The sequence below is a fragment of the Sipha flava genome, unplaced genomic scaffold (genome assembly GCF_003268045.1).
Source record: "Sipha flava isolate LNK unplaced genomic scaffold, YSA_version1 164_pilon_pilon, whole genome shotgun sequence".
NCBI lineage: Eukaryota > Metazoa > Arthropoda > Insecta > Hemiptera > Aphididae > Sipha > Sipha flava.
The window spans coordinates 186,910-212,582 of NW_020271825.1; the positions used below are offsets into that span (position 1 = coordinate 186,910).

The window sequence follows — 25,673 nt, forward strand, 5'->3', positions numbered from 1 at the left end:
GCATATGCAAGGTTGGGCAAGTTCCTTAAAAAAAATATCATGATACAAACATTAAGTATATATATAAATACAAGATACAGGATACATTGATACTTTTATACTTCCGATTTAATTTTATTAACTTTTAAATGTAAATGGTCTATACAATACATTATACTGTTCATACTCTACAGTACTATATAAATTAGGTACTTATAAAGTCATGAATATTAAATAATACAATAAGTTAATACACATTATACAATTATAACTAAATACAAATATATCACTAATATCATTATAAATCATAGTCTATAATAAATAAATACACGAAAATTCAAGTATTTTGTTTTCCTTTTTAACATATTATAACATACCTATTATGTTCTGATATTTGCGCCAGATTAAAAACTAAAATATATTTTATATGTTTACTTGCAAGCCATGTGTGTAAATTAAATATTATAAATGTTTAAACTGTATAATTAAATTTTTCCCGTACATTGATTGGAAGATTAAAAAGTTTTTCTATACGTTTCCATACGTACCGAGCCAACGGATTGTAAAATGAGTGATTTGATAAAGAAAAGGTTTTAATGCATTATCAAAAATCTCCAAAAAACCGATGGAAATTAAAATTAATTGGTAGTTAATTCCATCGTAATTAACTTTTGCAATAAAATATATAGCTGCACCTGACTGTTATTGTAACAATACCATTAATTAATAGCAGTATTACGGTTCAACAGTAGTATTCTATAAGTTATGCTAATTATTCTTATCGTTCAGGCTTTTCAAGAAATACAAATTATGTTTTTTTCTTTATTTCAAACTATTGTGCATTGTTCACTATATAAAATATTATTAATTTTATTTTATAAGAAATAATAATAAATAAAAAATAAAAATACAATCATAATAATAAACCGAATCTGTTAACATAGCATTTAAATAAAATTACGATTTCTGCGTTTTCCAGTGCCAAAAATGTATTTTCAATGCAATTACATATAATTCATATTTTATTAAATAATTATTTCATGAAATGTTCATTAAAATACCATAAAGATTAAAATTCATACCTGCAGAAAGAAGCCACAGATATTTTATAAAAACAATGTTGGGCACAGATACATTTATAGTATTAGTACTAAAGTGTAATCTATGTGTTCGTTAAATTATACAATGTTCGTACATTATAGATGAATAGTCTTCCATCATCTCACGGCATCTCGCAGTTTTTGAACTTGATAATGTGATTTTGTTTTAGTCAATGTCACCGGATAAATGAAACGCGTATAGTAAATTACATTAGTTATATTATAATACTCTTTAGGTACCAAACTATAAATAATGATTAGAAAATTATACTAATTTTGTTAATATAAAATGGAACTATTTTTGTATGTATTTTTTATGATGTACTATAAATTTTAAAGAATATATTTAAATTATTATCGAATTGTACAGTTTATTGCTATTTTCCATTGACTACTTAAAATATTCTTTACGAAAAAAATGTATAAACCTTGTTTCCGACGTGTAAGACAATGGAGTGAAAGTAAATATTATATCGCGAATCTAAAATGACGTATTTTTTATGACTAGATTGCTATATACCTGAAATAAATTAAATGAAGAATAGGATTGAAATTTTATTAATAGTGAACGCTAAAATATTTTCATTTTTTCATAATGCATTTATCAAAATTATTAGCAATTACCGTAAATTATAGCAACTAGGATACCACTATGAATACAATTTTTTTCTCAAGACACTATTTATATCTAAGCATCTACCTACTTACCCTTATTTTTTTCATAGAGAAAGATTCGTATTCTACTAATTTAGTTATACCATACTTATTTATTAATTAAAAAATATTTTATAATAAAACCGAAGCAATACGTTGCATCACATAAATATTTGATTTTTATAAAAGACTATACGAGTATTTATTTTATTTTTTTTTTTATAAAAATCCAGCAAAATAATATTTTCTGAATTTCTATGTTGAATTATTATTACATTTATGAAAAGATAATTGTAATAAAATTAATCAAAATACAACATAAAAGAGATAAAAAATATAGAAAACACCGTTATTCACGTTCAAATAAAATATATAATTTATAATATGGTGTCTAATTGGTGCGCTGTTATAGTTTATATCTATTGGAATTTCGAAAATATAAGTAATAAATAATTGTGCAGTGAAATAATAATTTTAAAAACTTTCTACATCATTTTAACGAACAAAAATAACAATTTTATTAACGTAGATTTGATTTGATTTTATTATAGTAAGTTAAAAGTGTAATATTCATTCTACCGGTTAATATTTCAGTGTTAAAATTGTATTGCAATTCTGTCCTATACTATATTATGATCCTATACAATACACTAAGTATAACTTTGTAATATCGATTCTTATAATCTTTTCTACTGTGTAAAATATTATATAGTTATTAGAATTGATCTAGGTGTTAAAAAAATATAGACCTTGACCTAATTCCGAAAAATTGATCATTAATAATATTAATATCCATCATTAAAATTGTCATTTAGGGTAAGTTATAATTCCAATTCTTCGTCCACCATTTATACATTTGTGTACAGTAATGGTATAATTGTATAATGACCTTGTGCAAGTGTAAAGTTAAATTGAACTATAGCCTATCTGTGATATCTATACTTAGTCGATGACTAGAGACTTGTCAGATGCTCCTATCTATACTAGAAACACGTGTTAACTACTCTAACCTTTCTCCAGAGCTATTTTTTCATGTCATCTACAATATCCACCAGATATCAACCACGCTGTCTACATAATATTATTCATTGTACGATTAAATTTTATAACTTCCATTTTCTTCAATACAGATGGATTAGTTTTCAAATAGGATTTAGTATTAAATGTTAACCATACATACATAATGAATATGCATTTTTAATTCTTAAGTGCGATTTTATGAAACAGCTTACCACATATCATATAAAAAGTATTCATTTAGACTTCTGAATTAATACATTTTTTATTAATCATTATAATATTACTGTTTACAAATTGTTTCATAAAAAATTAGTGTTGTTATTTTTTCTATAAATCTTGACAAATTGTTTGTATTATAATACAATTATTCGTTTTTATTCTTCAGATAAGAAATTAATGACTATTTAAATGTAATATTATTAAAAAAATTATACATATTAAAATTACAATTCGTATGATTTCCGAACATTTATCATATAAATATTATATTATAATGTTTTTACAACATGAAATAATTACGATCAAAGCAGAAATCTAATATGATTAAAATAAAATGTTTGAATATATATATATAGTAGAACTAAATTAATAAATTCTATACGCGTTGTACCTTTTGGTACATAAATCGTTGAATATATTTAAGGCATTGGTCAGCTTGCTAAATAATTCATAAAATATCATAATATAGTGGCTTCGGCTTCCAAATTTATACAGATTTTATAAATTTAACAATAGCACTTATTGTATTAACTCCTTACTAAACTTAAGACATCCAATTATAAACTGAGTAACCTAAGTTCAAAATACAATTTATTATAATACATATTATTTTCCAATTTTTTTTTGATAGGCTGTTTTAATGATCATAATTCATATAATTTAATACATAAGGCGTATTATATTACAAATCAAATAATATAAATATTAAAATTAAACCCACAGACTTTTTTTCCAGTAATCTATATTGATATATTTTTAAATATTTTTTACTTTTATACAATGTGAAATTAAATAAAATAATTTATATAATTAAATTTTATTTTGTATAAATACCTATAAATTAACATAATTTTAAGAGTTTGTATCGCAGCTATTTTAAAGAGTAAATTGTTTATAAACTTTAAAAATTGTATTAAAAAAAAAAAAGTAAACTTTTTATTTTCTTGGGGTACAAAAACAATTGAAAAAATATAGAATTCATTAAAAACATAAAATTATTATATATATAAATAGTTTACATATTATAATAAATAAATAAGTGCTTAGCGAGAAGTATTATTATATTTGTAATGTAAAACCAGTTTAAAATTAAAAATTCGTCATCAGGTACATAAAAATTAAATAAAATCGTAATTAAATATGAAATAATAAAGGAATACATTGAAAAAACTGGTTGTTTTACATAGAAATAATTTATTTTAATAGGAGCGATTATTCGAAATTAGTTTTTATTAGACATATATATGTTAAGAAATATAAATACTTTTGTTATTGTTTATTATTATTTAAAATATATTAATATAAGATATTATTTTTAAAATAGGTTTGTACATTTAAAATGAATATTAAAATTATTTTTCTTTATTTAATTTTGTATGTTTAACTCTTCTAAAACTAAATTAATATACATTTTAATTTGGGTATTTAATATTTCTAAGTTTGTATTGATATCAAAAAGTATGATTATTTTCTACAACATGTTTAACGAAATTTGAATTAAGTCCTATCTCTCTTAATTATATTTCAGAAATGTGTTCTTTACATCCAATTTTAAAATTTCTGTTTGTCTTACCCAATACCTAATAAAATATATCACAATTACATTTAAGTATATGTATAAATACATACACTTAAATGTACCAGCGTTTTCAAAAGAAGGTGCATTTTTTGTGAAGACTTTTGTTCTATTCATACATATGTTTGATTAAATTATTATTAATCTTAAAAGCGATTTTTGCATTATTGATATTATTATTTAGAATTTTAGTGAATTTGTCAGATAATATCTATATGAATGAAATAGTCAACAACATTATTTGGTGAGTCTTACTTTATTTTTTCTATAATACGTTATGATTTTATTTCGTAGCATTTAAATTTAAAATATTTCTATCGGTTTTGTTATATATTTGTATAATATTGAGCTCGTGTTGGTAATTATATATATTCAATGGAATATGTACAATATTATGAATTCAATAATATTATTAACAACAGAATATACAGTCAATATATAAAAGCTTACTATGTTAAATTGGATACCCCAATCGTTTTAAAATATTCTCAATAAAAGCGTGGTATCTGACAAAAAGATAAATTCTGAGAAACTGTAAAAGGTTTTTACGTGTTGTTAAACCGTTGACATTTTAAAAGTTTCGTAGTATAATTCCTTATTTTTTTTCTCAATTTTGGGAATCTGTTCCGCGTCATAAACTTATGAGGAGTCCTTTAATCTAATATGAATTTCAAAATTTTTCTGTGCCACTACACTTAAATAGTTTCCCGTCGAAAATATTTTCCCAAAAACGTCGAAACTTTTAAAAACTCTGAATCCAGATCCAGATTTACGCATAGTCTGTATCTCATCAATACAACTGTAGTACTGCTAGCTACTCAAAGAAGTAAAAACGTTTTATAAAGCGTTATGGGATATATTTGATGGTTCGGGAACTTAAGTTTTACTTAGCATCACAATAATTTGTGGAACACAAAACTATACCATCGAATAAATACGTTTTAAAACATTAATATCTTCTTGGCGTACTCACTTTAGTACGGCTACAAATATACGAATACATGTAACATATTTGTATGTCAGTGTGTCATTCTGAAACATTTTCAGATTATTATGCTCTCTAACCATATACATATACATAAGTACAGTTGAGTCGAGATGGCTTATTTTTTATATTTTTTTTACTCATTTTTTATGTGACACATTTATACGGACTGCATATATTAACGAACAAATGTTAAGTCAAATAACAAATTAAGTAAACGCAATTATATAATATAATCTATTATTTTATCGATTAACTAATGAAATATTATAAATTACTGAGTAATATTTTAATCCCATCTGTAAATCCGATTATTATAATAATATTGTAACACACGGGATATATGTTTATTATCGAAATCCTTTGTGAACATGAAAATGTTCAAAAAAAGTTCGACGATCTGTGGAAAATAATTTTTTTCTTCATTAATGAGTACCTATGTACACAATTATTGAAATAAAAAAGTAAACGAGCGGGAGTAAAAATAAAAACAAAATATTCCAATATTCAAAGTAGTCACCTTAGTTAAACTTTTACCACCTATAATATTATAATGTTATTATTGTACGGCCGTGTTGCGATAACAGAAATCTAACAGGGAATACAAATTATTCGAGTCATCGGAATTAATAATATTACAGCGTACAAATATAATGTACAGGCAAGATGTATTCATTACGAGTTCGTACTGATTCATTCTAGATGTTGAAATATGTTTTTCCTATAGAAGTCTCATGTGCTTATCTCTAGATTGGCACGTTTTTGGAGATGGTCGAAACAGACTTCTTAGCCTACAGTTATCTTATGGCTTAACATAAATCATAGTGTTATATTCATAACGTGAGCCTAGGAAATTACATTATCATTATTATTCAGTATGATACTTAGACGCATATATATATATATAAGTATATATATATATATATATATATATATATATATATATATATATATATATATATATATATATATATATATTATATTTATGTTATTATAACTTTTATTGTATTATATAATCTCTGTTTTCATCTAAGAACTGAGGGTATTGCTTCGCTATAAATCTTGTAAATTTAATGAAGTAGTAAAATAATGCTTCAAAGGCATCGCAACTATATTATATATCATTCCTCTTAAATTTACAGTATAGGTGAATTTTTGACTATTATCCATACACTGACGAAATGCTTCCAAAAATATCATTTGATTATTAACTGGCAAAAAGCTAAAGTTATGATGTGCCAAAGAGAAGAACGAATTTGTAGAATAAATATCCAAACAGAAGCGAGCTGCTTGAACAAGTAGAACATTATGAATACCTAGGATGGAAGATATATCATAGAAATAAGATCCAAAATTGCATAAGCAAAATCAGCATTTATGAAAAAAAAAATTGTTACACTCCAATAACATGAGTATTAAGATGAGAAAACGTTTCATAAAAGTGTATGTATGGAGTATACATGAGTATACTCTAGATAGACCATAGAGTAGCATTCTATAATATGCGAAACATGAGTATTAAATAAGACAGAACAACGAACACTCGAAAGTTTCGAAATGTGGTGTTGGAGATGGATGCTGAGAGTGAGTTGGGTAGAACACCGTATCAACGAAAACATACTCATTGAAATAAATGAACGAAGAGAGATACTCAAAGCCATCAGAACAATACGATGGAACATGATGGGTTTTATATTGAGACACAAAAATGAACTAACCCATAGAATAATAGAAGGGATAATTGAAGGTAAAAGGGACCGAGGACGTCCAAGAACTTCATTTGTCAAACAAATTATCTCCGAGGATGGACTAATAAGTTACACCGAACTGAAAAGTCTACCTGAGAACAGAGAAGAGTGGAGAGATAATATCCAATTGCAAAACCAACCTTAAAGGTTGAATACCAAAAAGAAGACCTATACTCTAATAACTAACCTCCTTAGTCCTAATTTCGCATTTAAATTTTATTCTCCTCTATAGTGCGTCTCGACTGTTGGACACTATTTAATAACTTAAAATGAACTATTTATTTTATGTTAGTTTTCACTAGTTCAATAATTTTAAAAGAAAAACTCTTAGAGCATTGTTTTAAGCATTATTAGGTACATCAAAATATGTTCGCAATCCTGACGTTTAACAAATCAAACACACTAGTATTATACATTAAAATTAAAAATTATGATTCCCGGACCATTTTACTAAAATAAATCTGTAGGTGGCTTACCAAACGATTATTTTATTTTTTTTTATTTCAATATTTTGTACGATCACGGTGCTACTGATTCATAAACAACTTATCATCAGTAATAGTGCAATATCAGTCATCTACAGGTGCGTACTGGCCCACCGGAATACTGGGAAAGGCCCGGTAGGCTCTCTCAAAAATTATAAGACTTGGGCCCCTTACCAAATAAATACCTGTAGTTTCAGTTAAATTCAGTAATTTTATTATTTTTAACAATTAAAATACAATACTGATGGACAGTCGACTTCTTAATTTAGTACCCAGTGGGAGATTAGTAAAATACGCAATTTTTCGAATAATTTAATTGATTTAATTTTGGTAAATATGTCTGTTACCATTATTTTGATTATTTATGATAATTGAAAAATAATAATTGAATGATTCGATTATTTCAAATAATCGAATTATTAGAGTATTCCATTTGATTATTCCCATCACTAGTTGTAACATCACCAGCAGAATCGGTAAGTAATGTTACTGAAGTTTGGCGGAAAAAATGACCTGTGTCAGCTCGGGAATACAGTAAATTTAAATATATTGCAATTTCTTTAGGCATATTTCCAATTTTGTTTTTTCCAATAACATGCTTGATGCATTAACTGTTTTTATAACAAAAAAAAAATCTATCTGACGTTACATTTGTGGGTCATAAATCCATGTATTTCTTAAAAATATATAACTCCCCTTTAATGGTAAATGATGGTGAACAATTTGTTTTTGAGTAGAGAAGTTTAATGTGTAATATATATTTCACTAATGAATATTACATATATCATAATAAACGAACGGAGAATGAGTAGCTAATATATACAAAACAATTTTTACTCATCTACCTTTTTACTAAATATTGAGTATCAGAAGCTTCATCAATGAATTTTTTATATCGGTTGAAGTCAAAACTTTGGAATTTTTACTTTTAATCCATTCGATTTTCACTTTATAAAAATTTGTAATTTAAAATAAGTACCAACGTTAATATTATGTTTCATATTTTTCATGATTTTAAGCGTTGAATAAGTAGATCATAGAGTTGACGGTTTAATTTCTGTAAATAATTTGTTAAAATGTATAAGAAACACATTTTCCAACAACAATTTGGTTTTATTTATTTTTCTCAATTTTAAAAATTTTTCATAAGCCATTATGTATCTTTCTTTTGATTTTTCAGGCAATAGATTTAGTAAAACAGCATTTGTCACTTTAACCATGTATGGTGAAGTTAATGTTTTATTACAACTACTGCACTGATTGTCATCTTTCGTATTTATGCTTGTTTGCGCGCTTCGCAGTCAAATCATCACTGGTTCAATTATGTGACGTACTCGCGTCGTTTGCAATAAAAAAGAACACTTAACAAGAATAATTAATGAAATTATAACAAATGCCGGAATAAGTCAAAAGCGCCACAGTAATATTAACAAAAAAAGTAATAATAAATATGATAAATCTAAAAATAACAATAAAATCACATACGCTCCAAACGCGTTGTAATAATATAAAAAGACAAATCGTATATAAATAAATATAATATTTTTAACAAATATAACGGAAGACTCTTTGGACGGTCTGGCGTTCGATTGGTTATGCCAACGCGACCGTGTTCACACGTGCGACGAACGCTACAACCGGCAGAAGAATAGGTTGATCAGCGGCGTCGGTCTCGATTTACAATAACTGGCATCTCCGCGCACGACGATAACCGAAAGAAAATTTCGTGGACACGGGTCAGCTACGGTTCGATCAGTCGTCACACACATGAAGTTGTCCCCGGAGATGGCGACTCCACCGTGCTATGTCGTAACTACAAAAACACACGGCCGGTGGCACGGGAAAAACGACGAGATGGATGTTCGCAAAGAAAGTGTCGGCGGAAAAAAGTCCCGGCAGTAATGGCGTCTACGGACCGGTGATAATCGTACCACGATAACGCGCCGATCGAAAATTCTCGAACACGCCGACATCATTATCGGGTGCTCCGGTTAACACGAAATGGGTTAGTTTGAACGGCGACATGACACTTGCGCGAACGATCTCATTTTCTAATTCGAATTATTATAAAAATCGCACAAAACAAATTTATCTGTAAGGTCCAACGCACTTGTGTGGGAACAGTAAAAACGAATTATGTTTAAATGTTTATGCGTCGTGCAAGGAGGTTGTGATACGTGTATAAGATTTAACCGAAAGTTTATGTTTTGTACGGACCGTGGTATACATTTAAGTAGCTAGGACACAACGCTGGGAATACGCGGCCAGCGCTCTTGGAAATTTCCACTTTACTACACAGTGTTATAGGGATTTCCACTTTTCCTTCCCCACACTTTTTGGAATTTCCACTTTACCGCCCGCCACTATGGAATTCCCATCTTACTGCCCACTGGACGGATAAATGTGACATTCCAACGCTTCGACCATGGTCGAAAACCAAACTTTCGGTACAGGTGTGACAAAAATGTTATACCTAGAGAGTCATGTTTTAATTTCGATTACCGTTTACCTTTGTGTTTATCATTTCGATTTCTTAATTGTATAGAATTTACGAGAGTAACGACAACTTTGAATGGCTGATGAAATTATCTTTTGGGATGAAAGTAATTCAACAGCAGATGATTCTATAAGTAAGGGAGCAGGTTTTGGAATTTTTCAAGAATTTCGTGGAAGATTGAATGCTCTGTAAACATTTTCAATGCCTATAATAATACACAAAAACAGTAAGATAATGATATATATTGAAATAATAGTCTTGAAAGATTCTTCTGATCTCGTCAAACATTTCCGTTCTCTCTTAAAATAACAATTATATACCGTCACCATAAAACACTCCTTCGTGAAAAACAAATAAATTGATCTTTTGTCTTCGTTATTGATATACCCAAGTTATTTTGAGTATTATAATTTTTATTAAAAGAAAGACTTTTAAGTTTATTATTAGTGCTTTTTCGTATGCAAAAAATTATATTCCAATTGTCGTCAACATTTAACACAGAGGATTTTAATTGATTTTTATTTGAAACGTAATATAATACACTGTATAAAATGGTTAAAAGAGAATTAACATGATTTATTTGGTAAGACAAAATAAATAACCAGTGTTGTGCATTATCTAGACAGTACGCGGCTGGTCATATATTATATAAAACATATTATATCAATGGTACTGACATCTACTAGCATTTCATAGCAATATAAATTTAAAAAAATTAAATTATGTGCAATGATTTTTATACATATCTAACTTAAAGACATTCAATGGATTAAAATATATATTTATTCCAAATCAATGTTTACTAAGAGGTATAGGTCCCTTTCCGTTGAGCTAATTTTTTTTTTTGAATTAGTATTTTTTATTTATAATACTATGAATATGTTTATAAAGTTCTTATAAATATGATAGAATTAAATTTGTTTTCCTTTTCAATGGATTTTAATTGAATTAAATTACAACTAAAAATATGTACATTTTGTTACTAGAGTAGATAGTATAAGTAGATACCTTCATTAGTAAAAATCCTGCAACTGCGTCTGTCTAAAAAATATAAACTGAATTATTAATCGATGAGCACTTCAATTATAATATAAAAATACATTATATTTTATTCGTATACATTTTGAGTGCGTTTTTCGTCATATCATTTATTTGAACTAAAAAGATTGTAGTCAAAAAAATACTTCTGCCTTGCAGGGCTATTGTCCCATTTGTGTCACCCTCCAACGTGTCAGCCAACACCGCCGTTCACAATAATGACGCTTTCATACAAGACATGCTGCTGTAACGCGTGAAGAATGCAAAAACAAATAACTTGATTCTAAGATAATGCAGTAGCGATCATTAGCACTTAAATAATAATAATTGTTTACACTACAACTTAAATGGTCTTATATTTATGTGCGCATTCTGACAAAGACGATTCCGTGGCATAGGTAAACTTGTGGCACATGAATGTAGGGTAATGATTTTAATTATTATTATTGTGTCAAACGTGTACAAATATTTTTTTCTTTCTCATCGTATTGTTTTTGTTTATTTATTTTTTCATTTTCTTTCTTATTTCCAGGTCGGCCGGTTCGTGTTCGTCGTCCGTGTGCCGTCTGCTGGACGATGGTGGCGGCGGTGGCGGAGACAAGACGCCGCCGCCGTGCTGGTGTACCGCGGAAACCACGGCCGTCGTCGCCGGTGACCCAAATAACGATGCGTTGGTCGCTGCGGCGGCGTCGGGACGAGCGACAACCGGTTACCGGTGTTCGCCGCGTGGATCGCTGTTGCAACACCGAGGCACCGTCGCCGCCGCGGCACTCGGTGAACGGTCGTCGCGTTCACGTTCCGCGACAGCCGTTCAGTCAAACGTACAGCGCCCGCCGTCGCGTTTCGTGCCGCCGCGTTGTGTCAGTGCCGGTGACTGGTGTTGTGATAGCGAAGACGTCGACGTCGACGACTACGACGACGACGACGGCGACGACGACGACGACCTTTACTATTACGATTACAGGGAGGACCGTGAGGATAACGACGTCGCGGACGTTCGCGATGATAATCGAGTGCGCGTCGTAGTGATGAACAACAGGAGCAGTGTGATTACCGGTGGCGCGGTGGACGCGCAGGGCCGCGGTGGCGTGGCCGGCACGGACGCCAAGCCGCCGATGGTGACGACGGCCGAGAGGACGTACGCGTCTACGGAGGCGCAGACGGACGCGATGGCGTTTCCCGCGTTCCCGTCCACGTACAGGGAACAGCGGCGGCGGGAACGGCGGGAACGCCGGCAGCAACAGCGTCGCGTCCACCCGCCTCCGCCTCCGCCGCCCGCACTCTCAACCGCGTCGCTGCTGCCGCCGCCGCCGCAGTCCGCAATCGCCGGCCTCACCATGCCCTACGACCTGGACAGGCTGCCCGACCTGTTGCTCAATTCGCACCTGCCGCCGCCGCTGTACACAACCGTGGGTGGCGGTGGCAGCGGCGGCGTCGGCAACGGCGAAGGTGGCAGCGTCGACGGCGTCTTGTGCGACATGGCGGCGCGCGTGGCCAACTTGCAGGCGTCCCTGTTGCCCACCGTGTTCCAGCACCCCTCACAGCCATCCGCCGGTCCCGTCGGGTCTTCCGCCGCGGTCAACTCGCCTGGCGGATTCCGTTTGCCGTTCGGCATCATACCGGCAAGGAGACGAAGGTTAGTACCGTATCGTATATAATATGTTATTATCATCGTTTACTCGAACGATTTGTAGCTTCATACAGTTTGAAATTGAAAGAAAAAGAAACCGGTAGTTTTTTCCCATTCAGACTTGTAAGATTGCACTGCAACAACAACAATATTAATGATAACAATAATTATAGTTGTAATCAAAGCCCGGTGAGATCTAACCGTACAGTGGCAATTATGAAATGCGCGATATCGCATCGCGCACAGTTTCTTCCGTACGAGAATTAGTTTAACTGTTTACGTTTATACGTGCGAGCGTTGTAAATAGGAACCCATATATATATGTGTATGGTATGTGTACGTAAGCCGTTAAATGAACACACAAAGCGTACGATGGTAGCGGTTACGCGTACGCGTCAAAACGGAACGTTCACGTAACTCTCTAGGTCGAGATACTCATCAAACGTAACATACACACAAATGGAACATGATCCGAGTTCATCATAACGTATGTGCACTATATTTTCGATTTATTTTCTATTATTATCATTATTTTAAACGTTCCTAATGATGGTTGAAAGTCGTTTGAAAGTTTTTTTAAGTGTACGCGCAAATACATGCGGCAACATCCGAACAGTGGACTTGTACGCGCAGTAAGGTTGTACCCGACTCTCACTCTCTCTCTCCGTTCAAACGCAGAATATTGTGTAAACCGTAAACGTTATAAAAATAATACGCGAACAAAGACCGTGCACCGCGTGCACGAAAAGACAAAAGTGTACGCGCCGAAGACACTCCTGGGCGATATCAACGTATAATGTGCGTTTAGGTATCCCCACGAGGACAGGTTCTCGCGGTCGTACGCGCCTTTGTTTATATACTAATAATAATAATAAAACACTGGCTGGCAATCAACTCGAACAGTGTATTATCATAACATTCGGTACTTTTATGGCCTGTTAACTGAAGATGACATAACATATTTTTTACACAAGTGAAATCCAGGATGTTTGCGCGTGCGTTCCTTGCGTTTCCTTACGGGATACCCTTTTGTTTGACTAACATAAAATTATTTATACGTGTGTGTGTGTGTGTGTGTGTACATAGTGCCAGGGTCATTGTAGGTATGTACTTGTGATACGTAAGTTCGTCCTTAACGTGCGTCGTCGACGCAGTACAGTATAATATGTGCGTAAAACGCATGCCCGCGTAGATTTTCTCAAGTTTTGAGAAATTTTTCGTTCATTAGCCGTCGCATTGTGTGGTTTATGGCGATGACACGCGTTCGTCCACCGGTATCGTGACTGCGATGGAAACAATATAATAATTCAATGACGCGTTTCGTACTGTCCAAACGGTTTTAAACTCACGCATTCAATTGTCGTTGAAATTCGCGTACACATTAAATAACACCAACCATATACTATTTTGTTTGTAAACCTAAAAGCAGGTATATTGTGTATCGTAATTACAATAATCGTATGCCAATGTGTGTACGTAAAAAGTGGAAAAACTCGAATTTCTTAAGTACGTCATGTGATGAATTTATAATCACATTACGCGTAGTCCTTCTGCGGTATATTATTATACGATGTACGCCGTTTATATGAATGAAACAAAACCACGCGCTCCACACCGTTTTGACCTTAATAATATAAAAACGATCGCCGTGTTCTAAAACGTTTGTATCCACATACATCCCAAAAGTCAAATTTGGATGTGCGATATGAATATTTATTCAATACAACATCATAATTATTATATTGTGATGAGTCCAAAGGTACCGTTCAAAATTCAAATCGTATTATGTTTAGTCGTACATTATCAAAATTATGTCACAACTCATGCACCAGTCGTCTATATAGGTTTACCTACACACGATTGTTTAATTCAATTTTGCGAGTATTAATACGTTTTGATTGACACATTTTACATACACTCGGATCTCTCGAAATGTTTAGACAACACAAATGCTCTCTTGAGTAACGAAATTACGAAATTATGGGTATACAAATTTTTGATAATTTATGCTTTTTAGTAATTCATTACATTTCAACACGACGAAGGTGTTGTTTACATAATATTTATTACAAAATAATATTTTATTGTAACTACTTTTTGCTATACCATAGGTTAACTGGTTAGTATCCTTGTTGTAAATGCGTGATTATATTATTGTCATACTATATTTCAGAACGTGATTGGAAAATCTAAATGTTTTACCCTATGATTATATAGTGTCTACAGTATCTACATACTTAAACGACCAACCAAAACTCGTGAAGGCTCGATAAAATATAATAATTTGTTTAACAACATGGTTTTGAACGGTCAAAAAAACAAGGCTAACACATTCAAAATTTAAAATATTAAACACTATAAAATTATTGACCACACGTATAATTACTGCACTCATAATATTATTTTATCTCGTTTTATTGTATAACCATGTATATGGTTAGTCCATATTTTAAAATATTGTTGGTAAAGTAATTGACGTAACGTATAACCGTATTGTTGTCCACTTCATTTATACAGCATAATCTACGTCGTAGTACGCGAAGATTCCGTTTGGAAAATTTCACTTCCTACAGTAATATAATGGTAATAACGAAATAAACCATTAAAATGTAAGAAAAAACCAACGAACGGATGCGTACCTACATCATATACATCCGTAAATCACACATATACAACACGCAGAACCATTTAATTAACCGTACGAGGTTTTCTTTTTTTCAATAGATATACGTATATATTTTGTTTTGTCTATTTCTTCTCCGTTTTTTTTTTTTTTTTTTTTTTGGAAAGCGTACCTGCACCCGATCTTCGCATGATAACGCGTGATATGCAACCGGTACGATATCGCTGTAATCTTCTTCGGTCGTTCATTACGACCGCCGCGGTATGGTACAACACTGCCAAGAAGAAGACATATAATCATTGCGGGAACTCCACTATGAACAACGACGGACTGGCGCGGACGGTCGTGCGTGAAGTTAAGATCTGTCGGCCATGTTTTCACTTCGTTCGTTTGAACTCTGCGCAAAATATTATACACTCGGCCCGTTTATAAAATGTATATGTTATATAGCAATTACGCTGGTTCGCAATACATATCTCCCTTGCGCTATCTGTTCGTACGATAATGTAAATATTTCTCAAATTAATTTTTTGGATATTGATAAAAACATGTTTTATTCGTTAAGAGCATACTGTTATACCAACATTGTATACGATAAAAATAATTGATGTTTGATCGGAGGAACGTTGGCAAAAAATAAATAAAAATATATACGATTTGATTATTATTCACACCCGTGTTTAGCAATAGTTTTATTATACTGAAAAAACTCACACGCGTAAGCTTAAACATAATAACGTTCTCGTTTCAACATTTAAAATGGGAAAAAAAATATTGATTAATTTTGTATTGGAATGATGCGTGCGTGTGCGTTTACGTTTACCGCTGCCGTTGGTATATTATAATACACTCGTGTACAAAGCCGCAGGTAAAAAAAAATCGGTTTGCAAATGAAAAAAAACCAGGTACCTCGTATGTAATTTGCGGTTTACATGTTGAAAATCTATTGATGAAAAGTTAAAAAAACAAAAATGCCTGTATGTAATTTTCTCGAAAAACAAGCCCGCGCACATGTGTTTTCGATAGATGATACCTATACTCGCCCTCTTTCTGTCTCACCAAGTCCTTTCGGTTGATTTGCATATTCGACGTACACTCTCCCCGTATTATAGTATCTACATCGTCGCCTCCGGCGCTCACGTTTATTGTAGGTGTCACGTTCGCACTGTGCTAAATTGTTTGGTGAAGTGTAAATAGATCGGATTAAGTCCTTTCGCTGAACGGTATAGTTGATAGGTGTACGTAAAGTGATTGGTTTTATCGTATTAGCTCGGCGCGCAATGACACGAATTGAGTGTTAGGAATTACGAAAATTAGGGGATTTTGCATTGTCATAAACTAGTAAACATATATACAGTGTGTCTTAAACGTACTAGGATTACACTATTAACATTTAAAACATTGAAATAATTGTTTTATTATAAAATATAACTAATATAATGGAAATTATATGCGTGGCATAGTACAATGAATAAAAAATGTCTTGCAGCCAACAAACATGAAATTGATTTACGTTTAAGTTAATTTTTTTTTAATTAATCTTGAAAAAAAACACCTTTTATAATTTTTCTTTTCAAATATATAAAATATATCGTTCTAAGATAAAATATTTTTCTATGTTGGATTGTTATAAAAAACTAGTTAAAAATACAATTTTGTGTTATTTTTATGAAAAAAAAATCATCAATTTATTTGGTTCAAATTTTAAAATAAAGTTCAAGTCGCACTTTTATTTATAAATATCAATAACTATACTAACTAAATTATTACAACTTAATATTACTAATAAACACCCAGTATGAAAATAATAATTTAAGTACAATGCATAATTATTACAAAAGGGATAATATAGAAGCAAAAAAAAATATATATAAAAATGCTAAGTCGACAAATAATAGTTGTATATTTTTTACGAACAAAGAATATTACGATGGCATATTTTATATGTACATATATATATTATTGATTTACTTATACTGCTGAACTTAATTTAGCAATATTCAGTCGCTCATACTTGTTTAAAAAGTATGTATTATATGTAATATATAAACTATAACTACAAATAATAAATATTTTAACGAAATGTATTATTGTTACTCATAAATAAACATTACATTTCATATCTGAGTGTGATCGAATTCGAATTCATGTTGATAGTTAATGCATGATTCATAGATATACTGAAAAGTCACCTTATTATTTATTATCAAAATAATATCTCGTAAATCGCATATGTTAATAAGAATACAAAATATAACATTGTAGATGTATAAAGTATAGGAACTCTGTGTAAACTCTTTAGTCACTTTTTTCCCGTAGGTATTAATTTATTTTTATTCATTTTTTTATTACTTTACGTTTATGTATATACCTATTCATTTGTTTTAATACGAAGCCGTGTTTCGTTGTTTAATTTCATTAGCGATCGATATCGTTAATTAGAAAAAAAAAAAATACAAAAAACATATTAAAAAAAAAACCTAAAAAAGTCAACAAAAACAAAATCGATGGTGAACCGTGTTAATAAACAAAGGGTGAATAAAAAATAATATATATATATTTTTGGACCAAAGACCATGTGAGATGTGATATAAGACCTTTTTAATCGTAGAAGAAGAAGACCGAAATATTCACAAGTGAAAAAATTATTAATAGTTATTCAATTATTTGATAAGAGTTTCCGTGCAATATGGACTTTTCCAAACACGCGCATCTATTATAATACCTCTCAATGCCTATTTAGTTGCCGTATATTAAGCGGGCCGGACTCGCCTGTAGGCTAATAAGGACGCAGAGTGGCCTTGGATGTTAAAAACAACACTGAAATCAATAAAAATGTCCAGTACAATTCGTCGACGATCATAACTATTTGTTCAACCATTCTACTCGTGTAGGTATTACATTAGACTTTATTGGCAGCGAAAAATGAACACCGCCTAAACTCGTATATACAAGTAGAAATCATATGACGTTGGCGCCCCTAGGCCGTAGGTGGTACCGTCCCGTTGGCCCATCGTAGACGTACGCATTATGCGCTACACTGTATTCGCAAACGTGGCGAGACAGAAGGATGTAGTGCCGGACAAGGATATCGTGTTGCGGTACAATGCTGGACGCGCGTTCAGATCCGCCGACGAGGGTTCGTCGCGTCTCGAGAAAATGTTAACAATTGTGCAAAAATAGTGGTGATTTTGACCGCACCATCCAATCGTTGTTGCCATTACGACGGTGCACCGGAGAGCGGTACACACCATCGTTTGTAATAATATTCCATAACCGCACAACGTGGTCCCGGCAGGTTACAATAACATATTGTACTGCGCGAGGACGACCCGTGATTCGGCGAAAAGGAGACAGTTGTTGTTCGGTGCGGATAACGCGACGCGAATCCTGTTGTTCGGCGCGGGATCCCGACTCGGCCGGTGCGCCGCTGTTACGTTGTTCGTTGGTACTGCTGCCGCGACCTTGGTCAAAACCGAAACCGCCGGTCGAACACGGCACGTATATCGTGCGTATAACCTGCGACGCGAATTCGGCCACGCTCACACACCACAATGGCGCCCCGCTCGACGGGAAACAACGAGCAGCCGCCGCCACCGCCGACGGATTGTTGTTGCGACAGTAACGTGCGTGTACAGTATTTTTATATAATATACGGTACGTACGTTCAATGTAAAGAAGGTTTTTATTATTATTATTGTCATATTTTTTTTTGCCGACCTATTGTCGTAACTTCACCTGTTTTCCCGCTCACCCATCGCCGCCGCCGCCACCGCCGCCGTCCACGTTTATACGATGGCGCGTACAGCACAATGTGCGCGCCGTATAGGTGTACCACGTGGAAATGAAGGCGACATTTTTTTTTTTTTCATTTTTTCCTTCATATCGACGAACGCGTCTGTATCACGGCTATTAACTAGCAGCCTATGTTTAATGGTGTTATATACTGCAATGTCCACACGTACAATCCAGGGTCGTATTTAGAATTACTTCTAGGGGGGGGACTAAATTTTTTTTCATTAATTCAGGCTTAAAATTTACAAGTAAAATTTTTGATAATATTTTTCACTAATTATGGACCCGACAAAAAGCCCAGTATAGTATACCAAGTATACTACAGTATACTGTTTTCAAAGCCATGTATAATTTTATTTCATTATAAAATGATCCACATTAAAAAAAATTTGAAATGTGTATCTCACATATAATTGATTCCTTAAATACGGATTCAGGAAGGGGTGATCTCCCTCTTCGTCCTCCCTTAAATACGCCCCTGGTACAATCTTAATTGCACGTAATTGGTACGGTCGTGAGCACCGGAATTTGGAATTTGGTGGTGGTTATGGAAATGTCTAAGAGCTATGACAACGAAATTATTAACAATTATATATGAACGAATATCGTTTGGAAAACGTGATATAGTGTCTTCTGTCTATCTAATATCAGCTGTTACAACAATTATCATTTGTCAATTTTGTGTGTATGAAAACTGAAACATACATTTTTTTAACATTTCGCGAGGATTTCCAAAAACCGTTTCTTTGCCAGCTTTTATGCGAACCGATGTATTTCCAGTGGTGAACGCAAAAAATATTTCGTGGTGGAAGAGAAGTTGAAAAAACCCCATGAGAAAATGTTTATACATATTACATTTGTAAAACAGGTAATTTATTTTTAAATATTTTGGAGAAGAATGGTTGAACTCCTAAAACCCCTGCGTTCGCTCTTACGTATTGAGTGTACAGAATGGTAAGCCAACGTGTTTTTCTGCAGTCGTCGCGCGTAAATGGAAAATTCAAGAAAACACTACGACGCGACCTGTCCGGTACGTGTACACATAAACATAAATGGGACATTGGTGTAGACATGAAAAAAAACTGTGCTTATAATACACTGCAGGTTTAGGTTATATTATGTTGTTATATAATATGAGGTAATAATCGAAATAATGTACCGAGGAAAAGCGTGAAAAATGAAAACGCATTCCGATCGCTTTGTCCACGAATATACACACCTAAGTGTACACGTATAATAGCGTATATTCTGCACCGTGTATGTGTACATGTACATATAAATATATTTATATATTTATATATTTATATATATATATATATATAAACACATTACAACTATAATATATAATACACGTATATTTGTTTGTGAACGGACTTCGAAAAGTAAAAACTCTAACGCGCCAACTATATACTTATATAGGTGTTATCGAGTACGTGCAGCGTATGTGTACGTATTATGATAATAATATACACATACACTACGAGTACATACATTGCAATGACCTGCGTTTGTGTCAGTTTACAATGTATACGTGTAGGGCTCTCCCAGTGTTGTGTCGCCGATCAAGGCCAATGTCCGAATGAAAACTTGTAATGACATAACGACGTGTCCACAATTAATCGGCCGCAACGATGGAATATATTGTTATAAACTTTATATATTATGATACTAACTGACCTGGCAACGCATTTCTGTTGTTAGATTTCAATACGTTGTATTGTTTTCGTATCGGTGTACATTTAGGTAACTCTGTAAGTATACAAGAAATAGACGATATGTATATTATGTAATCTAAAATCTATAATCCGTTGTAGGAAAATATGATAAAATAAAATACGGCTTGTGTACTGATGAGAGATCACATTACCGTTATTGGTATAAAAGAATGATGATCTGCATTATTCGCTTCGTTCTTGAACGATATTTATTTCATTGACTATATATTTGAACCAACTTAAAATATTGAAACTAATGCTTACATTAATTAGCATAACGCGAGTGGATAAAAAACATTTTTATTTTTCTGATTTTTTTAAATATAGATATTTGTTAAGGTTTAAGAATTACTAGAGCAACCTCAATTTGACCATATGAATATTATGGACTATATGCATTTATTCCAACAACACATAGTAATTGCCCTTGAGCTTTGTCGATTATGACATAATCTAACGATTTTTATTTTCTTATTAATATATTTTTGGTCATTATTATCTTTTTTTGATAACTGTATGTAAAAATAATGACTGTTTTTTTATTCGTGGTTTCGAAGTAACAAAAAAACCTTAAAATCTGCTTTTGGGGATGGTATAGTGAGACTAACTAAAAGTTTTAACAGATTTTAGCCTTCTTGGAAAACATAACAAGTATTGAATAAAAACCACGTACAATTAAATTTAGTAGTTTTTTATATCTATTAGTCTGAGATAACCAACATACATTTTATGTGTATAAAAATAGGTTTATATTATTCATACCGTGATAGTTGTATTACATTTAACATGCATATATGGTGTGACGTCATTATAATATTATATACAACGAGATCGACGTAATAAATCATTGATAAACGGCTTAAGTCTATTAACGGCAGAAGGAAGAGAAAAAAATGCTAAGAAAAACGTTCTAAACGTGTGAGCTCAATCCCACGCGTGCGTGTGTGTGTACGTGCTCCGCAGAAGGGTTGTTTCTACACCGACTACTGTGCACGCCCATTCCGTGCAGCTTCATTTATCAGAAGGGATTTCGGTGGTGGCGGCGGTGGCAGTCGCGACAGATTAAGTATACCTATCACGTTTTACACAACGACCGTACGCGATTCGGCCTCCAATAATCATAATACCATATATTCACATATTACTGTTTGTATTGCTGGTGCTTTTAAACCGCTGTATTGTACATGTTTGTTTATAAATATAAATATATATATTTTAACTCGTACGCTCATCGGCCTCCGTGTACCTATAGTATACTGCTGCTACGATAAAATGTTACCGCGTCACCGCCGCCACAGGATATATTTTTTCTTTCGCCGTCTCGCCTTGCCTTTAATAAAACGCGCGTGTTTTCTTTTCTCTTGGTCCATAAATAAAATTAGAACAATAGTATAGGTATACCAATGGGGTTTAATTTTACATAATATTATTATAACAAAACGTCGTCAACTCGATGCGTGATGATATTATGCGTGCATCTCCCTACCATACACCTTAACAGTATAATATGTTTACTCGTACGTCTCCTTGACGTTGAATTTAATCGTCTTTATACGCGAACCTTTCAAGAAAACAACTCTTGCTTCTTCCTGCGAACATATCAAACCGTGTGTAATATAATCGTATTCGGAAGTTTTTGTGTGTGAATTATCGTTTTTGACTTTAAACGGCCAAACCCGTAATTCCAGTTGAAACCGCATGTTGCACCTGTTCTTATTGTTCAACGTTAGCTGTTTGCAATACTCGTACATAACAGTTTTGCTGTATTGAAAGACACATTTTTATATTTCGAATAATTCATGTTGCGTGCACATGTGTTGGAAGTAATTAAAAACAATAGTGTTCCAAGGTGAAAATATTACATCGTAATGAGTTTGTACTGCAGTCAATGGATCAATGAGACAGTACGCACAAATGTAGCACTATAACGCTATTGAACTCAAGGTCAAGGATTACGATCGGAAATCTAATCGAACGAACCTGCAGCAAGAAAAAATACGGACATACCTGAGGCTTGTAAGAATTTGAAGAACATAACATGTTACACTCGCGTATTATCACGGATGGATAAAACATGAAAGTAAACACTTAATTGATAAGAGTTCTGTCTACGTAATTTATATAATATACCAACGCTACGTATATTTTTCGCAATCCTTTATTTTTATTTCGTAAATACATTCGTTTTTAATATAAACAATCATTATATTACACGATAATATACCGTATGCTAGCGCGAGCGAAGTGTGAGCCTGTTTAAACACAACACTGCAGCATAAGAAAGAATAATATTTGTTAAGGTTTGCTAACATTATAATTCTTTTTCGTCTGATACATGTATATTATTATTATTAATATCTAATGACTTTCAATATTTTTTAATAACCACCGAATATTGTTAAATGTTCAAATTCTGGGTTCACCAAATTGTTATTTTTACAATATACATTCAATGTGCAGTATTTTTAAAAACAATTTTTTTTTTCACTTTAAACGCTCGTTTATTTCATTAAATTAAAACAATTTTCGTTTTCCGAACCTTCACGCTCGTCAAGTTCGTAGAACAGTTGTTCAAAGTTCGCGTCGGAAATTTATTTTTGTTTTTCGACCACGTGGTGGGAAAAAAATGAAATAAAAGACACCGCTGCCGTATAAAAGCGAACGGCTGCTTACTCCTCCTACTTCAAATATCATTGACGCGCACAAACTGCCAGCAGCTGGTGACTATTCGCTGTTGGTCGCAGCGCGAATTAGTATTTTTATTATCGCACTTTAGCGTGTTATGGGCGGTGCAGCAAGCCCCCGGGTCAAGTTCAACAGAGAAAGAGAGAGAGACGGACACACGTAATTTTCCAAGATGTACTAGCCTCCATACTTCCGCAACTTGTGACCGTATACGCGGTAAGGTCAACAACACGTTGTTGTTTCCGTTGACGGACAGACGCGTATAGTTGTTTGCACCTTTTCCTCGTCGTCACCGTCGCCATTGTGCTGTCGCCGGCAGCGATTGACGAAGAGAACGAAATCGCGCTCGATAACACTACACGGCGTACCGTTACGTGATTACGAGATTCCGATACGTTTCAGCTGTTCCAAAAGCTCCATGAGTTTGATGTTGTTATAACAGCGGAGTCATGTACTCGAAGTCGCTAAATTCGGTCGCGTAGCCCTTGAATCTAAGATTCGTATACACTCAACTACTGCGGTTTTAAATAACACTAAGTTTTACTCGTCCAAAAATTTGGTGGGATATAAATGTTTACGGAATGAGGAAATCTAATATTTTTCGGCTATCGCTCGTCGAAGTACAACGGCATAGTCGAAAATATTGATGCCGCAACGTCATTTAATTGTTTGTTCGATGTTCAATAATTCAACAAATTAACAAAGAGCCTCTAGTGCCTAAAGCATATCATCTATGCGTCGGCCGCATTGTACTTGGGGATACGAGTGCACCGTAGCGCACCCCTGTAATCACGTCTCCGCGTTACGTGAATGATGTACAACGTACAGCAATAAGGACGACGAACAAGGGGAAGTTACATACGTACATGTCTACAATGTATCGTTATTGGCGTTTTCTTTTCTAACGCTGACAGAAAAGTGTGCGTGTGTACGTACGTCGAACGCATCAAACATACCATTTATCCGCGTGTGTGCAACACGTCAGCCGCGATCCGCACGTGTACTGCTCATTATTATAATACAATAATTATTGTTACAATGCACGCACAATGTATAATAATATGTAATATATATTACGCGTACATACGCTCGAGTTTTTTTTTTTTTTGTTTGCCACATACACCGGCACATGACGTGTGCACAACAGCACTTCAACGTGTTCTAGTCACTGAGCACAGGTGGCTTATCTGACTGGAAATGAGTTTCGCGCTTGTGCCGTTTTTTTTTCGCAAATTCTTCGCGCAACATTCATGTAGTGCGCACATAGTGTACACATGTATATAATATGGACTAATAATGAAGACCGAACATGATAGTATCATATGATTTTCATACGCTTGCGACGGGACGACTCGAACGGTTAATTTACGTGCGCACGAGTACACAAAACGATTTTTTAGTTGCATACGGTTTTCATACGAAATTATTTATTCATGTATGCGCATGCTGAACATCAGTATGTTGACATTCGATCCGTTCACGTCGTTTACTTACTTGTGCGTACCTAATATGCCCCCGACATGATAGATGATTACAATAATAATATTATAATACGTTGTACAGTTGTTTGATAATGCTGCAGCGGTAGATTGTATTAAAAATAATTCGGGTGCGCTACGGTATGGATTACTTTTGAAAACGTTGAATTGAAAAATATAAAGGAAAGGCTACCGGAGCACGAATGTGGTTTTTACCGTCCCGCCGGCGTAATATTGCACACAGGAAGTCCGTAGCTAATTTTGTGCCTCCGACCACCAGCATATTATACCTAACCTATTCGTAATATGCGTATTCATATAAATAGTATTTTTTTAATAAACTTTCTGCATGCGATGTTTTCGTACACAAAAGAGATCATGTGTTATGAGTAGTTTTGTGTTCTTCCTATTTTGCATACGCGGTACACAACAGAGAAAAAATTATC

At 33.1% G+C, this 25,673-nt stretch overlaps 1 protein-coding gene across 1 annotated transcript in view; it reads left to right on the forward strand.

The window, feature by feature from the left end:
* Positions 1–25,673, forward strand: part of LOC112679572 — a 214,805-nt gene that overhangs the window by 129,914 nt on the left and 59,218 nt on the right. The window contains exon 5 of the mRNA XM_025549440.1: positions 11,834–12,937. Coding sequence (XP_025405225.1) covers positions 11,834–12,937 — 1,104 coding nt within the window. The remainder of the gene's footprint in view (positions 1–11,833; positions 12,938–25,673) is intronic.